The sequence below is a fragment of a genome, unplaced genomic scaffold (genome assembly GCF_019419815.1).
Source record: "Pyrus x bretschneideri cultivar Hongxiangsu unplaced genomic scaffold, Pyrus_bretschneideri_v1 Contig5, whole genome shotgun sequence".
Taxonomy (NCBI): Eukaryota; Viridiplantae; Streptophyta; class Magnoliopsida; order Rosales; family Rosaceae; genus Pyrus; species Pyrus x bretschneideri.
Window position 1 is genome coordinate 11796646 of NW_025999787.1, and position 20387 is coordinate 11817032.

The 20387-nt window shown below is 36.6% G+C and overlaps 1 protein-coding gene and 1 non-coding gene across 2 annotated transcripts; both read left to right on the plus strand.

The window, feature by feature from the left end:
* Positions 1-1673: 1673 nt before the first annotated feature.
* On the plus strand, positions 1674-4837 carry LOC103965349. Its single transcript, XR_007252645.1, has 3 exons — positions 1674-3421; positions 4259-4418; positions 4513-4837. It is a non-coding gene; the product is annotated as an uncharacterized LOC103965349 (transcript).
* A 12488-nt stretch (positions 4838-17325) lies between these two features.
* On the plus strand, positions 17326-18849 carry LOC125470252. Its single transcript, XM_048569058.1, has 2 exons — positions 17326-18471; positions 18582-18849. The coding sequence occupies exons 1-2, from the start codon at positions 17622-17624 to the stop codon at positions 18611-18613; spliced, it is 882 nt and encodes a 293-aa protein (XP_048425015.1). The 5' UTR covers positions 17326-17621; the 3' UTR covers positions 18614-18849.
* Positions 18850-20387: the final 1538 nt, after the last annotated feature.

Consider the following 20387-nt stretch of genomic DNA (forward strand, 5'->3'; position numbering starts at 1 on the left):
GAACTCATTCAAATTGATCAGGTTTTGGCATATCCTAACTCCTATAGGACTTTGAACCAAGCTCTTTCACGAACCTAGATTCATCCCCTAACTCTAAGCATCTTCAGCTTTAAGACTCCTTGTTGCACTAGGGTTTAACTACCTCATCCTTATCTAAACCAATCCTCCTCGCAATAGGATTCGACCGACCTTGACTGGACAGCCCATAACAAGATTCTAGATGAAAGTTATTGAGCCGAGAATGATTCTAAGCTTAGCCCAAAATATTATTTTGGGCCCAAACAATTATGTAAACCATACTTAAAATGATGTTTTCATCCCTTTCATATGAAGCGCACACGTGAAATTTAACAAACAAATTTCAGTATGAATTGAGATTGATAGCAAGTTTAATCACGAGGGTATTATTAAAAATTTATTCACCACAAAACTGGCATTGAGCTATGATCCAAATGATATATATATATATATATATATATATATATTTAATGCCAGGATCACAATTTAATACAGTAAGTGACATAATTTGGTCGGAAACTTGAAAAAAAATTATATTCAACTAACTATAATACTACCTTTCATGTATCGGATCGTATTTCTAGTACATTGAAAATTTTTTGATCTCAACTACAAGAATGATTAGTGCCATTTAATCGGTCGAAAAAGTATACAGATTGACAAACTAGGAGTAATTTCGCTAAACATGTCGTGACGCAAAAGCTGAATTTCTTGGCCGTTTTCCTTCCATAACAAAAAGGATGTTGATGGCGTTAGGGGCGAGAGAGGAAAGACAGGTGGAGAGAGATGAGTCGTTGACAAGGGCTTGTGATAAAAAAACAGTCACAAGGACTCAATCGAAGCCACACATGTCAAAAAATATTCTCATGCAAACAAGCACCTTGGAATCCCAAGTTTACACACAACCTCGTCACCAAGCAAAGGTTTCTCCTTTACGAAAGGAATCATCTTCGGATTCATTTCTCTTAATTCTAGGGATCAATCAATCTGAACTTTTGAAATTTGATTTAACGGTTACAAACAGACGTTCACTTTAAAAGTTATAATAACTTTAGCCGTTAGATTAAATTTTAATGGTTCGGATTGGTGGATTCCTAAGATTATTAGATAACGTGGACAGTGAGATTGAATGTCGATAGACCATATGATTATGAGGATATGAAAATTTGCCTAAATTTCAACTTTCAAGACTTTGAGCGAGTAATGCAATCCTTAATTCCATGTTTAAGTTGTAAATTTGGTCTTCGTGTTTCGATTTAATAGTTAATGCAAGAGTTATTATTGACACGGTCTGGTCCAGTAAGTGTTTTAATATAAGTGTTTAGATATTTGAAAGAAATTTTTTTTAACCACTTATATTATAACACTTAATATATCAATCTGTGTTCTTGACATATTGAAAAAATCTTTTCTAATAACGTACTCCCATGCCTGCCAGATCTGCGAACAATGCTTGGCCAACACGTGTCAATCGATCTGGGCCCTCCATTTCTTAAAATCTGATCACACGGCCTACTGGCGCAGTCTCCTCCTATAAATACAAACCCACGCAGACTGTTTGGCCTCTTTAAAACGGCTTCGATCCCATCGATTGGCTCTGACGATTTCTAGAGAGAGAAACAGAAATCAAATCATAATCAAAAAAGAAAATCAAATTCTTCGAATTTTCCTTTATATTCTGAATTTTAATTTTTTAAGGAAAATTTGCAGTCATCTCTCTGTGGGAGGTTTAAGATCGAGAAGTTGGATTGGAATCAGTCGGATTTCTAGGGTTTTGATATCGGAATTGGGGGTTTTTTTTAGCGATCTGATTGACGGTCTGGATTGATCGGCATCGAATAACGGACGAGTTTTTTTGAATTTTGAGATTTGGGATTCTAGGGTTTGTGGAGTTTCCTTCGAAATTGGGGGAAACGATGAACGATCAGTCAAAGCTGATGAATCAAGCGCCACCGATGATGAGTTTGACCCAAGCTCAAGTGATGAACCAGCCGCTGCCACAGATGATGAGTCAGCCGCAGCCGCAGATGATGGCACCGTCGTCGCAGGCCATGGCGGTTCAGCAGCAACAGCAGCAGCAATCTCAGTTGATGATGATGAAGAGTCAGTCTCAGCCGATGATGATGAATCGGAACTACAAGGCTTGGCCACAGCCGCAGCCTCAATTCGCTGCCCAAAAGCCGCCGCCGTCTAATCCTGGGCGTAACAATTGGAAAGGCAAGAAGGGTGGAGATAAGAGGAGGATGGACAAGAGTGTCCCCAGTTTGTCGCTGAGTGGTCAGACCAGCGGAGGAGGAGGGTACATACCGCCGACGCTTCACGAGTTACAGTCTCAGAATCGAATGAAAGCCCGGAAATTTTACCCGAAAAAGAAGTTTAACAATAGGTTTGCGCCTTACGCCCCAAGGAACACGACGTCGTTTATTATTAGAGCGAAGAAGGCCGGCGGCATAGCCTCGCTGGTTTCACCTTGTGCCGTAACTCCGGCTGTTCTGCCCACGCCAATGTTCTCGCCCTCGAGGGAGGTCTTGGGAGATATGGCGAAAGAGGAGTGGGGTATTGATGGGTATGGGTCAATGAAAGGATTGATTCGGCTTCGGTCACCTGGAAATGATGACGAGGAGGGTGGTGGCGGATCGAGTGAGAGCGATGTGGAGGAGCATGTGGAGGTGGAGAGGAGGTTGGACCATGACTTGAGTCGATTCGAGATGGTGTACCCGAACTACAGCGGGGTTGAGTATAACAATGCTTTGGAGAATAGGGTGGATGATCAGGATACTCATATTGCTCAATTAGAGGAAGAGAATCTGACCTTGAAGGAGAGGCTTTTCTTGATGGAGAGGGAGTTGGCGGATTTGAGAAGGAGGATGCAGTTCATTGAGAGGAGGTACCATGTGATGGGGGAGGTCAATGAAGAGGTGGTGGAAAATGGATCTGAAAATGATAGTGATGGAGGGTCGGATGCCCCTCATATGGGTACCGACGGGTGAGAGCAATCCTGAGATGGTAGAGTATGTGTCGAGAGATGGAGGAAGCAGAAGTGTTGGCCCATTGGTCGAGGATGAAATTGTTAGGGATGTTGATGTAGGGATGGAAGAATATGTGCCCGATGAAATGATTTTGAAGGTAAATGAAGCGAATGATGAAACACGAAATGAGTTTGTAGGTAACAAAGAGGTTGAGGAATTTAAGAGTGAGCTTACCCCAGAAGAACTAATTGGAAATAAAAATGAGGTTGAAGATAAGAAAGTGAAGGATGAAGTCGAGTCAAGAATGTGACTGAGTTAGTGCAGGGTGAGCTGAATACAAAAGGATGATCTGAATGCAAAGAAGGATGAGGAGATGGGAATTGCGTGCCCGGAGAAGAGCATTGGCGACGGTGACTAATCTGTCCCGCGTTAATGTAAGTTGTTACTGAACAGATAAACATTACCCCTTCAGTCGTTGATCATGAAACATCTGGATATATGCACTCTATGTAGATTAGCATTATATTTCATTTTTTCTTTGTATTTTCGTTTTCATCGTGTTGGTGGGAAAGAGAGGATGAGCTGGTGGTGTTCTCAATTTTCTGCCCAATTCCAACCTAATAATATCAGTAGGGATTAGGTTGTAGGTTTTATGTCTCCTTGGGTTCGGGTGTTAGAGTTAGTTGTAAGGTTCATTCTGTTAGAGGATATGACTCTGTATCGCTGAATGTACTTGCTATAAAGTTTGAAATGGACCTACGAATTTTTAGGGTTAATCTAATGCCTGTTATGTACTGAAAGTTCAATTTCTTAATGTCATGCACTTATAGAAACATTTGCACTTGTGTTTAATCAACTGCGTTTGATATAGTCCTTTCCTGCACTATATTACACTAATGTACTTGAATGCGTCGACTGACGTGTTTTAACTTTGACTTATGTTTGCAATTCTTAATTGTGATCCAAAGAGGACTTTTCTCTCTTCAACCTATATTGGTAAGACTGCTGATTATGTAATTTTAAATATTCAACTGCACTAAAATGTTCTGATGCTGTGATCGAAGACAGGTCTGTCTTAAAATTGAAACTTAGCTATATGTGTGCTGTTGGTCCGTAGCATTCCTTGCGGTTCACCTGTATTTTTGTGTGGAAGTGACTTACTATCCTTGCTTAAATCTTCTTTATCGCACGTGATGGTGGTTCCAGCCGTGCAGTTTGAAGTCTTCCGCCTCTTTGACGACGCTGAATGTGCACTTTTGCTCGTTTTGAAGGGGATGAATTAGCGCGTTGGAAATTCAAAAGTTCCACGCGTGGATGTCAAAAACCAGTACAAGTGGGAGTCCACGAGGAACAAGACTTGACTGGAGGTTGACTAAGCTGCTTCATCTTTGTTTCATTCGGTTGATGCATCACTACATAACCATCCTGGGGGTAAGAAAAATGCTACTGATTTTGGCTTCTCTATTTCACTCAATGTTTCTTTAACAGACTGCTCACTTTCCTTTTGCATCAATTTCCCAAGCAGAGCCTTTTGGGAATGTTTTTGCAGACGAGAAGATGGCTGCTCGGAGCATAGCTCTTCCTTGTTCGAACATTAATTTTTTCACGAATATTACTCGAGTAACTTCTGGTTGAGGTTCATCTGTCTTATTGATGGTAAAGCCCATTTGCTTCAGTCTGAAGCCGACGGACCAAGTATCCTGAATCACTTATTTCAAATCTCATTGCCCCAATTAATCCAACTCACTGGCTCATGTTTTTTAAGAAAAATGCAATATTTTTTATTTTTGCAAAATAGTTTTCATCATGATTAAGAAAAACTTTATAAGAATTTGAAAGTTGTTTTACCATTTATTGAGCAATAAATGTATTTGTAATATAATATTTAACAAAAATTGAAAATAAATGAATTGATGGTGCGGTGAAAACAATATCAAAATGAGATTTCAAACTCAAGAACGTCAAGAAAAAACTTTAATTGAATTTTCAAAACGTCATTGTGTGGTGCGGGTGAAAGCAAATAGATTTTATGATATTTGTACAAATTTGCAACGCTGTCTAAAAATTGTGAAGGTTTGTCCACACTTTTTGAGGAAAGTGCAATTTTTTTATTTTTGCGAAATATTTTGTCACGATTAAGAATTTTTTTTAAGGCATCTGGAAGTGTTTTTGCTTTTTCGTTTATTAAGCAACAAATATATTTTTAACATAATATTTAATCCAAAAACTGAAAAATAAATGGATTTTTTTTAGTGGGGCTAAAACTATATTGAAATGGAATTCCAGAGTATCAAAAAAAAACCTTATTTGAGTTTTAAAAAACGTCAAGGTACGATGACGGTGAAAGCAAATAGATTTTATGAAAAACTTTTGTACGAATTTGCAAAACGTGATGGTTAGTTCACGTTTTTTTTTTATTGAGAAAAATACAAATTTTTTATTTATGCAAAATATTTTCCATCATGATCAAGAAAAACTTTATAAGAAATTTGGAAATTGTTTTACCATTTATTGGGTAGTAAAAATATATATTTTAATATAATATTTAAGCTGAAAACTGAAGAAAAAAAATTAAAAATTAGTAGGCTGAAAACAATACGGAAATGGGATTTCAAACTCAAGAATACCATGAAAAAGTCTTACTTGAATTTTCAAAACGTTGTGGTGAAGTGAGGGCGAAAGCAAATAAAATTTAAGACAACTTTTGTACAAATTTATAAATCTGCCTAAAATTAATGATTCGTCCACATTTTTTTCATGAAAATACAATTTTTGTTTCATTTTTGCGAAATATTTACTTTATGATCAAGATAAAATTTTTAAGGCACTTAGAAGTGGTTTACCATTTATTGAGCAACAAAAATTTTAAAAAAATATTTAACTTGAAAACTGAAAAAAAAAATCGTTATTTTTTTTAGTGGGGCGAAAACAATACTGAAATGGGATTCCAAACTCAAGAATATCAAGAAAAAGTTTTACTTGAATTTTAAAAACGTCATGGTGTGGTGAGGGTGAAAGAGAACATATTTATGACAACTTCTATATAAATTTGCAGAACCGCCTAAAAATCGTGATGGTTAGTCCACTTTTTTGAGAAAAATGCAATTTTTTTTTATTTTTGCGAAATATTTTCCATCATGATTAATAATTTTTTTTAAGGGATTTCGAAGTGGTGTACCAATTATTGATGTGATATCCCGTCCCTAGATTTATTAGATTTTATTCTCAGTAGTAATGAAATGATCAAAATACCCTTGAGATGCCACTTAGGCCTTCCACATGGATCTTAATTTTCCTTTCACTCTTATTTTACTATTTTTGAATAGTACTCATTTTTACGAACGCGTGAGCTCAAGCGAAACTCAATTCGGAGTTATAACGACCAAGTTATGTTCAAAACCATGTAAAAAAAAATAAAAAAATAAAAACCTAAGACAAATTCAAAACTTGGAATTTTCTCCTTATGCAGCGTGCACCATTGCATGGGTCCTTTTTGGGACACTGAAATCAGCCTTTGTGCAGATGTATTGCTTGCATGTACTAACCACTTGGATTAGTGCGTGCAAGTGGACCTATAAAATAATAGTTTTAATAGATTTTAGAAAATGAAAACTAATGAAAAGATCTTGAAAATTTTGAGTTTTAACGATAATGGCAAAATAAAAAGTAAAATAAATAGTACTAGGATTATTTTTTTAGTGTAAAATGTGATTTAAAATAAATAATACCATAAGCTTTTCGTTAAAGTTCTCTTTTAAAAACCTATTTCCTCTCACCCAATCCATCAGACACCATTTCCCCATCACTTTTTCATTTCCCCCTCATTTAGCCAGTTTTCTTTCTATCTCTCTCTCTCTCTCTCTCTCTCTCTCTCTCTCTTTTCCAATTTATCCTATCACACTCTCTCTAAAGCTCCATGAGCTCTCCTTCTCATTCCTTTTCAAACCTTCGATAAATCAAGCTCAAAAATATCATTTTTGGAATCACTAGAGCTCAAGGAACCCAACCATGGCCTTGCATGTGGCATTGGTGCATGGTGCGAGGTTTTACCATTGAAGTTGAGAGCTTGAGCTCTCAATCTCGAACCCAGGTGATGTTTCTGTCGTTATCTTTATGTTATTGAGCTTTAAATCTTGTTGTGTTGCAATTTTTGTGGTTTAATTTGAGGGCTTAAGCCTTGTTAAGTTTTTGGGCATGTCGAACTAGTCCGGCGGCGAACTCTGTTGAAAACTGTGGAGTTCGAAGCCAACTGGGGGCTGCTCTTGTTGGTTTTGGGTTTGAATTGGTCTGAGAGTGATTCCTAGACTAATTTGAACTTATGATTTCATTGCTAACTTATGCATGCATGATGTTGGTGCATTTCTCCAGAATCCGGCGAAGGACCACGGAATTGCAGGCCATTTTCGGCTAGTTCCGGCCAGACCTCGTGTCCCACTTAGGTATATTTTTGTTCCTTATCTCTTGAGCTTCATTTTGGCTTTTGAATCTTTGAATTTGGTTGAGAATGATCCCGTTATGACCATTTGGAGTTTCCTGGCCAAGAATTCGACTTTCTTCTTCGTTGGGTCCAGCGACTTGCGAGCCCAAAAGGGTCAAACACGACCCAGTACAGAAAAAAAGGCCTAAAATCCGACCCATGAACTGGCTAAAAACCCATGACCTGTAACCCTAACCTGGATCTGCGAAACCGGCCCATATTCTTTTCAAAAAAAAAAAAGGCCTTGGCCCAAACCTTTGAGCCATTGTTCCAACCCGACCAATTTTCGAAATGGGCTCAGAATATTCTGGGAATATTCTCTGAAATATTCCAAATTCTTTGGAATATTCCTTATGTTGGCCTTATCGAAATTTTCTCGGCAACCCTCATAGACTAATTTCGACGTCACGAGTCCATTTTTGACATCCATTTAGGAAAATTTTGAAGTTTTAACATAGTTGACCACTGGGGCGTCTCGGTTGACTTTTTAGGGTTGATCGTTGACTTTTTACAAAATTTGCTTGGAACCTCTCTTAACGTATTTCGACACTCTGATTCCAAATATGCACTCCGTCTTCTCAAATTTGACCGTTTAAGTTGAGTTTTACTAATGGGTGCCAATATTGTGCTTAGGTGCGATTACTATCAGAGACTCCAGCTTTCTTAGTTCGAATGACATCGCAAGTATCTATGAGTGGATCTTTTCATTTTTACGTATATATACACACACACACACATACATACACACACACATACATACATACATACATACATACATACATACATACATACATACATACATACACATATATATATATATATATATACAGATATACATATATATACATATATATATGTATATGTGATTTTCCCAAAACTACTTTTATATATTATGATGTGGCATGCCATGTTTAACTTTGCAAATAGACTTTTCGTACACTTTATGTTTTTAATATTATTTGTGAGCATAAACTTGTGGCATGACATCCTTGCGTTTTATCTACTCATTATTACATGTTTGCACGGTGTCTCTTAGTTATTTGTATTGTCCTGGGCCAAGGACTAGCTTCATGTGTAGTTCACATGCACCGTTTACATTCGCTTTGGATTCAGAGTTAGGTGCCAACCTGTCCTTTTGTGTGATGTTTTGGACTCGTATATGTTGTGACTAGCGTAGCTCACGTGATGTAGTACTAGAATGTAAAACCTACACCCAATTTTCCATTGCTTGAATATCTTTGTAGTTGACTTATGTGCCTACATAAGTTAATGAGCATTGATTTCTTATAATAGCGGTTTGAGATTTAATATTTAGATACCTTATTGTTGTACCCTACATATTTGACTCACTTCTGCGGCAGGGTACCTATTACATACTATTATTATAATATTTTTGGGAAACCATATACTTGTTTTACAGCGATGGGTTACACTTTTCGAAAATGTTTTACATAACTTTATTTTCAGGTCCACTCACCCTTGTTTTTTACCCCTTCATGATTTTTAGTTGCAGAGGTTTCGTGATGACGAGGATTGTTGATAAAAGCTGTTTGTAGGAGACTTCTCATTTCGGTATAAATGTCTTTAGTCTTTTTTTACTGCAAGTTATCTATGCTCTAACATCACTTATGTGATATGGGTTCAATCCCGCTCACAAGCGCACTCTAAATTAGTAACTTTTAGGTTTTAATTTATTCACATTTTTCACATCACTACACTTTATAGCTTCGTCACCTTCCAGGTGTTAGCCATCACATCGCGATTCAGGTGTCTAGGTGTTCAGGGTCAGAGTGTGTCAATTGATCAACAAATATATTTTAATGTAATGTTTAAGCCGAAAATTGAAAAATATATGGAAGTTTTTTTTAGTGGGGCAAAAACAATACCGAAATGGGTTTCCAAACTCCGGAATATCAAGAAAAAGTTTTACTTGAATTTTCAAAACTTCATGGTGCGGTGAGGGTGAAAACAAATAGATTTTATAACAATTTATGCACAAAGAACTCCATTATTTTCTTTCCAAGAATAAGCTCTTTCCGCTTTGCAAAATGGTCTAAAAATAGTGATGGTTAGTCCATGTTTTTTTGAGAAAAATGCTTCTTTTTTTTTTTTTGCGATATATATTCCGTCTTGATAAAGGGGTTTGGCAGTGGTTTTACCATTTATTAAGCAACAAATATATTTTAATATAATATTTTAGCCAAAATTTGAAAAATAAATGGAAAAACAATTTTAGTGGGGTGAAAACAATACATAAATGAGATTCCAAGCTCAAGAATTAATATCAAGAGAAAATCTTACTTGAATTTTCAAAACGTCATGGTGCAATGATGGTGAATGCAAATAGATTTTATGACAACTTTTATTCAAATTTGTAAAATTGCCTAAAAATCGTGAATGTCCACGTTGTTTTTTTTTTTTTTTTTTGCGGAATATTTTCCGTCATGATTAAGAAAAACTTTTTAAGGCATTTGCAAGTTGTTTTACCGTTTATTGAGCAACAAATATATTTTTAATATAATATTTAAGCTCAAAATTTTAAAAAAATGGACACTATTTCAGTGGGTGAAAACAATATAGAAATGGGATTCCAAACTCAAGAATTTCAAGAAAAAGTCTCACTTGAACATCAAAACGTCATGGTGCAGTGAAGGTGAAATTAAATAGAATTTATGACAACTTTTGTACAAATTTGCAAAATCGCCTAAAATCGTGATGGTTAGTCTACATTTTTTGAGAAAATTCCAATTTTTTGTTTTGAGGAAATATTTTTTGTCATGACTAAGAAAACAACAGTAAGGCATTTGGAAGTGGTTTTACCATTTATTGAGCAACAAATATATTTTTAATATAATATTTAGCCAAAAACTTGAAAATAAATAGAGAAAAATCTCTAGTGGGGTGAAAACAAACAGAAATGGGATTCAAAACTCAGAATATCAAGAAACAGTCTTACTTGAATTTCAAAATGTCATGGTGTAGTGATGGTGAAACTAAATAGATTTTATGACATCTTTTGTACAAATTTGTAAAATTGCCTAAAACCGTGATGGTTAGTCCATGTTTTTTGAGAAAAGTATATTTTTTTTTTTTGCGAAATATTTTCCATCATGACGAAGAAAAACCTTTTAAGGTAATTAGAAGTGATTTTACCATTTATTGAGTAACAAATATCTTTTTAGTACAATATTTAAGCTTGAAAACTGTAAAAGAAATGGAAAAAAAAAATTTAGTGGGGCGAAAACAATATAAATATGGGATTCCAAACTCAAGAATGTCAAGAAAAAGTTTTACTTGAATTTTCAAAACGTCATGGTGTGATGAGGATGAAAGCAAATAGATTTATGACAACATGTGTACAAATTTATAAATTGCCAAAAAATCTTGATGATTTTTTTTTTAAACTAAAAATCCTGACGGTTAGTCCACGTTTTCTTTGAAAAATGCATTTTTTTTTTAAATTTTTTCTAAATATTTTCCATCATGATTAAAAACACTTTTTAAGGCATTTGGAAGTGACTTTACCATATGTTGTGCAATATATTTTTAACATAATATTTCAGCCGAACATTGAAGAGTATTGGAATTTTTTTTGGTGGGGCGAAAATAATACAGAAATGGGACTTCAAACTCAAGAATATCAAGAAAAAGTTTTACTTGAATTTTCAAAACGTTGTGGTGCAGTGAGGGTGAAAGCAAATAGATTTTATGACAACTTTTGTATAAATTTGCAAAACTGCCTAAAAATTGTGATGGTAACGTCCATACCTTTTTAGAGAAAAAGGCAATTTTTTCATTTTTGAAATATTTTCCGTCATGTTATTTTAAGGCATTAGTGGTTTACCATTTTTTGGGCAACAAATATATTTTAATATAATATTTAAGTTGAAAACTGAAACATAAGTGAATTTTTTTAGTAGAGTAAAAACAATACTAAAATGGGATTCCAAACTCAAGAATAACAAGAAATTTTTTTACTTGAATATTAAAAACGTCATGGTGTGGTGAGAGTGTAAATAGATTTTATGACAACTTTAGTCCACGAAAAATGTAATTTTTATATTTTTGCAAAATATTTTCGATTATGATTAAGAAAAACTTTTTAAGGCATTTGGAAATGGTTTTACCATTTATTGCACAACAAATATTTTTAATATAATATTTAAGCCGAAAAGTGAAAAATAAATGGAAAAAAAAAATCGCGGGGTGAAAACAATACCGAAATGGGATTCCAAACTCAAGAATATCCAGAAAAAGTCTTATTTGAATTTTCAAAACTACATGGTGCGATGAAGGTGCAATCAAATAGATTTTATTGTGACATCCCACATCGTCCAGGGGAGTGATCCTTATATGTATATTCTCATCCCTACCTAGCACGAGGCATTTTGGGAGCTCATTGGCTTCGGGTTCCACGGGAACTCCGAAGTTAAGCGAGTAGCGTGCGAGAGCAATCCCATGATGGGTGACCCACTGGGAAGTTGCTCGTGAGTTCCCAAAAACAAAACTGTGAGGGAATGGGTAAGCCCAAAGCGGATAATATCGTGCTACGTTAGTGGAGTGGGCCCGGATTATGATCCGCCCCGGGCCGGGATGTGACAAAAACAAAACCGTGAGGGAATGGTAAGCCCAAAGCAGACAATATCGTGCTACGTTAGTGGAGTGGGCCCGGGTTGTGATCCGCCCCGGGCCGGGATGTGACAAATTAAGCCCAAAGCGGACAATATCGTGCTACGTTAGTGGAGTGGGCCCGGGAAGTGGTCCACCCCGGGCTGGGATGTGACAATTTGAAAATTTGTCACATTCCGGCCCGGGGCGGATCACAACCCAGGCCCACTCCACTAACGTAGCACGATATTGTCCGCTTTGGGCTTACCCATTCCCTCACGGTTTTGTTTTTGGGAACTCACGAGCAACTTCCCAGTGGGTCACCCATCATGGGATTGCTCTCGCGCGCTACTCGCTTAACTTCGGAGTTCCCGTGGAACCCGAAGCCAGTGAGCTCCCAAAAGGCCTCGTGCTAGGTAGGGATGGGAATATACATATAAGGATCACTCCCCTGAACGATGTGGGATGTCACATTTATGGCAACTTCTATACAAATCTGCAAAATCGCCTAAAAATTGTGATGGTAGTCCACATTTTCTGAGAAAAATGCAACTTTTTGTTTTTGCGAAATATTTTCTATCATAATTAAGAAAAACTTTTTAAAGTATTTGGAAGCAGTTTTACCATTTATTGAGAAACGAGTATATTTTAATATAATATTTAAACCGAAAACTGAAAAATAAATGGAGAAAGTTTTTTGGGGGGCGAAAACAATATAGAAATGGGACTCCAAACTCAAGAATATCAAGAAAAAAAGTCTGTCTTGAATTTTCAAATCGTTATGGTGTGATGAGGGTGTAAGCAAGTAGTTTTTATGATAACCTTTTATACAAATTTGCAAAATCGCTTAAAAATCATGATGGTTAGTGTGTATGGATTGCATAAATCGAATCAGAATCAATAAAAATAAAGTGTAGAATGAGAAGATTAAGTGTGCAAAAATCATTCCTCATAAAAATTTTCACTGTGACATGAATGAATTCTTCGTAAAGAGTAGAACATAAATCTGGGATACAATTAATTCATAATTACATATGATCTTACAAAGGCAAGAAATAGCCAAGAAATACATGTCAAGACTATGCTAATATGTGTGTAATTTTTCCCCGAGTTACAATCAAAATAATTTGGCTGTGCTTTCATATTTACCAACATATGGAGCCACCAGAAGCAAATTTGCATCACTTGAAACTTAGATCCTCTGTCTGTTCGGTTAGACCATCTTACTTCTGTTCGACACCATCTGTGCTTAAATACACGAAAACAATTTTCCTATACCCCCGAGCAATCCTCATCTTGTCATCGCTATACCTGCAGCATACAGTGTGAGTAGATTATGCATAAAAAAAACACTGTTCTAAAAATCTCTGTTTAGCTCCAGCTAAGCCCCGCCTAGGCGCTAGGCGGTTGGTCACCGTCCCAATTAATGCATAGGCGTTTATAAATTAAGAAAGGGCGTCTAGACCTGTTGAGGCATCTGCCTAGACCGCCTAACTCGCCCAGACCCGCCCAGATCATGACTCACTTAAACAAAAAATAGATAACTTTCATTTTGCATTTTATTTTTTTCCATAAATTGTAAGAGACTTGTTGCATACTTAAATGAACACATATTATATCCTTATTCCCCATGTTTTCATTATGTTCCAATACTTAATAATATATATGTCATTCTATTCTGTAGTTTATGATGAAATTATATATATTTAAAATATAAACAGACACTTATTCATACGAAATATAATAGATTTACTTAAATCCGCATAGGCCCCAGCCAGCCACCCGACTAGCGCCTAGCGCTAGCATCTTTTAGAAGCTTAAAAAAAAAAAAACAAGACTTCCAGCTAATCAAAACCTCGAAGAAAAAAAATACATGAAAATGAGATTTCTTACAGTATCCCAAGTTCGAACTTGCTCTCCAGCTCTACAGGATACCCAAACTGACCATCGATGATGGCCGCATCATCCATTGTAAGATCGTATGTTCTGCTGCCGGTTTTCCTGTCATTGTGATGGAGAATGTAAAAACCAGTAATTCACAATACAGCAGTACTACCATTAATTCCAAGTAATGAGAAACTTACACGAATGTGCCAGTTATGCTGAATTTGAGTCCAAGTAAGATGTCAACCACAAACTTTATTTCTCCATCTTTCTTGACAATCTATAATCACAGCATTAATTTTTTTTGAGAATAAGAAAAGAGTAAAGAGAATTGAAGAATTCTCACTTGCTTGCTTTCCCGTAACACCATTGGCTGCATTCTCTAACCATCTGTCTCTTCCTGCCACATATGACAGGCGTGTGAAAATTGTATGCAAAAAAAATTCTAAGTGGTTTAGTTCACACCAAATTAAGTCTCTCAGTACCTTTTCCACTTCCCACGCCACTAGGATGTCGGTAAAAAGCAACAAAAAAACACACTGGCCAATTTATAAGCATGAGATTACCTGTGAACTCCATGTCATTTCCCACTCTCCGTCTTGGAGTTGCGGATCACCCATATTCTGATTTAACGAGATAAACTCATCGATTGCCTGTGATAGAAGAAACAGGGTTGCAGGAGACTACGTCGACAAGGCAAAATTTTCTTAGGCATGCAATTTGAGAAAATTGAATTGGAAACATCACCTCTTTAAGTTTAACTCCAGTGCCAGTGGTCTGTGGAGATAGTTGACAGCAATCTTTGCCTACGTTCGGCTTTCTTTTGCAGCACAAATGTAGTTCCCTGCACTACAAAGATATTTATGGATATTCCTTAACTACAAGCAATTCATTTTTAAGATTTAAGCAATTAATTGTGACTGTGTTAATATTACTGATGCGAAATGCAGCACAGAATGTGTTAAAATCTTTATAGTTTATAGTACTAAGCAATAGAGTGCCTATTACCTTGTAAGTATTGTACTAAATGGACTTTCCGCAAATACTTTGTTCGTTCTATTGTCTGACTGAGAGAGTTCAAGTCTCTTGCCTAGTTGAGTGATTCCCAGAGCTACGATTCCTATTCCTAATTCGCCACACCATAAATATACTTTGTGACCTCTGCTTGTTGATAAATTAGATAAGTGGAGTATGAATGAACATGCATTTGTTACTCTTGCTATCCAATCGCCTTGCTTTTTGAAGTAATTAACTTAATATATATGACAAGAAAGGATACTCAGCTCTCACCCAAGATATCTGAGTTCAAGTCCAGGCAAGAGGCTACGTACCCAAATTGTTGTGCAACGGCGTGAGTCGAATATTTAGGACTGATATTGTGCTCAATCACCCAAGTCCAAATATTGGGTTCATTAGGCGTATTTTAATCCTACCTTGGTATTGAGTTTTATCTTTTAAAGATATCAGTACTATTAATAGCTTGTGCACGAATTCTTTTATATTGTAGATTGTTGTTATGCATCCATGACTTATAAGTCTTGTATCGAGATGCACGCCACCCAAATAATCATTAGTGTAAAAATTAGGTCACGTAAAATAAATATGTACCAATAATGGTAATGAAGTTTGAATAAATTTGGTGCTCAACCAATCAATGTTTTATTTCGTTAAGTTGCTAGTAGTCTCTAACATGTTTGTCTTTTGCATCCATTGGAGGAAATAGGGGAAAGAGAAGAGACAAATTGGCAATGTGTGCCCTCGGACGTATATGGCACTCTGTGAGTTGCATGTTTCACCAACATATCAACAGGGATAAAGATGCTTTCAATTCTAATTTACACACCATTTACTTAGAAGGATAGTGTTATTCACATACTCATTATTACCTCCCACAAGTCCTTATTAATCTTTTGTCAATGATCTTTTTAATTCATTCAATCCGACGACCGAAATTTAAGAAAAGTGTGTAAGAATTAAAAACAAAGGTGTGTGGATAGCACTACCCTACTTAGAAAAATCACTATGATCAAGTGAATAATAATTTTTATTTTCAAGTTGGTCAAAATGCATGCTAAGCTTAATTTGATTGTTAAAAATTTTTGCAAGCATAATTTAATCATGTGCGCGCCAAAGTGGTAGCAAAAAGGCATTTGGCTTTCTGTTGGCATGCACTATATCGTATATAGTATGCTTTGCCCATCTTCTGTGGTTCATGAACTTGCATATACAAAATTCTTATATTTATAAGCACAACCGAGAGCAATTAGGCCACCAGTACTCTTTCAGTTATCTGCATTGTCGGCAATATTAAATGCACTAATCTCTTGAGATTATGCTAATTAATATCAGTCTCACCCTCTCAATGCAGTCTTCTGAGTTCATGAGGCAACTAAGCAGTCAAGCACGGGGTGCTGCCTGTAAAACCTTGTTTGAATGACAATGAGATCACAACTGAACTACTTGTGTGGCGCATAACTGGTTATACTGGTTATGTGAAACACGGGAAGTTTGAGAGCCCTAATGCGATAAGAGTCATGGAGTTACATGTATTGCAGCTGTCCTAGTTTCGATCCTTATCTGATATACACTAGTATATCAAGTCATGATGGGACTAAAACTCTTAGAGATAGAGATCAACACTCCTTCTGTTAATAGGCTGGACTGAATAGATTTCTATCGATGAATGATTGTATAAATAGTTGAGGTCCCTGCTTCCACACTAAGGCTTCCAAAAAGATCTAAAACCCTATTCACTTAGAGAGGAGCATTAACGAGTGTTGGAAGTAGAAGACTTCATCTGTTGATCTCAGAATGGCGATACCTCCAGGTAAGTTGATTTCTTGCACTGCACGGATGGTCTTTCAGTTGCTGATGCGTATATGTTTATGGTAATCCTAGTGTCGTGTTGGTTTGCTAGGCAGTTGCAGTTTGATTCTTTATATTACTGCTTACATGTGGTATCAGAGCCTACCCAACATGGCTAGGGTTCCTTAATCAATATATGGTTAACTCTCGATATAAATACATGCAAATATGTTTTGATCTTGTGTCATTAAATGCTTCCGCTGCATACTGACAATTGTTTGCATGGCCACTATATGTAATCAACTATTGCTGTGGATACCTCCAGTTGTGTTTGCTATCTTGTGCAGAGAAGATCATCTAAAAATGGTTACGATACTGGAATACTCAACCAAGAAGAACTTTTGGATTCACATTCTATTTATCAAAACCAAACGGACAAATAAGATTTGAATCGTAAACAAGGATCTCAACATCTAATCTGCTCAAAAGTGTTTAGTTTGTTGATTTTGGCTTGTTGTCTAAAGAGTCAAAAATGTGATTCATCTGTATTAAGTGAATAATAATCTGCTCAAAAGTGTTTATTTATTCAAGTTAAACAATTGAATCAATGTATAGTGAAGTATTGAATTGACAAGATTACATTCTTCATCTGCTCAAAAGTGTTGAAGCTGTGTAAACTGCCCTTGTATTCAATATTTTGGCTATGCAAATCTAGTATAAATGGCTTCTGTCCAAAGATGATGCTGTGCTTATACGATTATGTGTCAGGAAAAAGATTAAGTATCATTTTCCGTCTGTTTATTAACACTTAGATGACTAACAACTGTTAAAATTAATGTTTGGTTTTTCCAGCTCCTCACATGACATCCCTCAATTTCAACAATATTGAGACCTTGACCGGTTCTAACTACAAGAAGTGGAAAGAGGATGTTGAAATGGTCCTTGGGCTTATGGATCTCGATTTGGCATTAAGAGAGGAAAAACCTGCAGCTATCACTGCAGAGAGCACAGCAGATCATAAAGCAAAGGTTGAGAAGTGGGAGAGAACAAATCGGATGTCACTGATGATTATGAGGAAAGCAATGGCTCCATCAGTTAAAGGAGGTGTTCCAAAACAAGATAATGCAAAAGACTTCTTGGCTGCAGTTGGGGAAAAGTTTAAAGAGTCTGACAAGGCAGAAACTGGGACTTTTCTAACTCAAATTACTTCAATGAAATTTGATGGTGAGGGAAGTGTCAGGGAACACATTCTGAAGATGGTTGATCTTGCTCAAAAGTTGAAAGACCTTGAAGTACCCATGACTGATCAGTTCCTAGTTCATATGGCTTTGAACTCCCTGCCTTCAAAATATGGGCAGCTCAAAGTTTCATATAACACTCAGAAGGTTAAATGGGGCATTGATGAACTGATCACTATGTGTGCACAAGAAGAAGATCGGCTCAGGAGTGACAAATCAGTGGATGTGAATTTTGTACAAGGAGAAAAACGCAAAAGGGACTTCACTCAAGGTTCAACCGTGGCTGCTGGTAAGAAGAAGAAGAAAGAAATTTCTTCTTCATTTAAAAATACTAACATCATCTCTAAAGGATCTCATAAAATTAAAACTGCTAATGTCGAAACTGAGAAAGAAAAGGAGTGTTATTTTTGCAAAGAAACAGGTCACTTAAGAAAGAATTGCAATGGCTTCAAGAATTGGCTTGTTAAGAAAGGTAATGAAATAAATGTTTTTGTGTGTGTTGAGTCCAATCTAGTTTATATTCCTCCTAATAGTTGGTGGTTTGACACGGGTTGTTCTATTCACATAACCAATTCCTTGCAGGGCTTCTCAAAAACAAGGGTGATAAACAATGAAGTCTACAATGTCTATGTGGGGAATGGGAGCAAAGTTGCTGTCGAATCCATAGGAAGTGTCAAATTAGTTCTTTCCTCTAGCTTTATTTTAGAATTAAGTCCAGTACTTTATGTACCTTCCATGCGAAGGAATTTAATTTCTGCATCTAAGTTAGTTAAGTCCGGCTTTACATTTGTGGGTGACAGTCAAAGTGTAAAGTTTTTCCATTCAAATAACTCGAATAAATTGCTTGGTGAAGCTAATCTCAAAGTTGATATGTGGCAAATGAATTGTACTTATGAGATTGAATGTTTTAATGTTCAAAGTGTTGGTTCTAAACAAGTGCTCTCTCATGCAAAAACCTCAATGCTTTGGCACAAAAGGTTGGGGCACATCTCTAAGGAAAGGATCATCACACTTACAAAACAAGACTTGTTGCCACAACTTGATTTCAGTAACTTTAAAGAGTGTGTTAACTGTTTTAAGGGAAAGCTCACTAATACTAGGAAAATAGGGTCAAACCGTAGCCAATGTCTATTAGAAATCATACACACTGACATTTGTGGACCTTTCCCAATTAAAACCATCTGTGGAAAATCATATTTCATAACCTTCATTGATGATTTTTCACGTTTTGCATATATTTTCCTTATTTCTGAAAAATCTGAAGCCTTGCAATGTTTTAAAACTTTTCATTTGGAAGTTGAAAAACAACTGGACAAACACATTAAGATTGTAAGATCCGATAGAGGTGGTGAGTATTTTGGCAGGTTCACTGAGGCAGGACAGCACAAAGGACCTTTTGCAACTTATCTTGAACAAAATGGCATCGTGGCTCAGTACACTACACCTGGGACTCCGCAGCAAAATGGAGTTGCTGAACGAAGAAATCGAACCCTAAAAGACATGATCAGATCTATGTTTACACATTCAAAGCTTCCAATGTTTCTTTGGGGAGAAGCGCTGAAAACTGCAAACTATATATTGAATCGGGTACCAAGCAAGTCCGTGGTCAAGATTCCGTTCGAAGCTTGGACTGGAAGGAAACCGAGCTTTAACCACTTCCATGTATGGGGTTGCAATGCCGAGGCCAGGTTTTATAATCCAACAGAGAAGAAACTTGATCCAAGAACCATCAGTTGCAAGTTCATTGGGTATTCTGAGAAGTCTAAAGGGTATAAGTTCTATTGCCCTAACAGTCACTCGAGGGTCATGGAAACACATAATGCAAGATTTCTTGAAGAAGAGGATGAGACTGACTTCAGTAAATCAGCAGCTTCATCCCCAGTTTTCGAAGAAATCCCACTTGACAGTGAGTTAACTGATCCGCAAGCAACCACCCTCAATATTCCCATGCAGTCACATTCTCTTCATAACGGTTTACCTATATCTCATGAAGATGAGATAGTAAATGAGGACCACATGACCCATGCAGAGGCTCAAGAAAACGAAGTACATGCACCAATACAAACCTCTGGAGAAGATTAGGTAAATGCTCCAGGCACTACAATCTTGGAATTAAATGTTCGAAAATCACAGCGGGTACGAAAAGCAGCATTATTGCCTGATTTCGTGTACCTAAATGAGGCAGAACACACTATAGGTGATGAGGATGATCCCTTGACCTACAATCAAGCCATATCAAGTGCACGATCAACGTTATGGAAACAAGCCATGCATGAAGAACTGGAGTCTATGGAGAAAAACAATGTCTGGAGTCTTGTTCCACAGCCACCTGGGACAACAAAAATTATTGGTTGCAAGTGGGTGTTCAAGACAAAACGAGACTCACAA

Bases quoted from the DNA above. Each gene is read 5' to 3' on its own strand.
- LOC125470252 (XM_048569058.1), top strand. From the start codon at position 17,622: ATGACATCCCTCAATTTCAACAATATTGAGACCTTGACCGGTTCTAAC. The intron at 18,472-18,581 runs GTAATGAAATAA...AATTCCTTGCAG, and splicing joins GAATTGGCTTGTTAAGAAAG to GGCTTCTCAAAAACAAGGGT.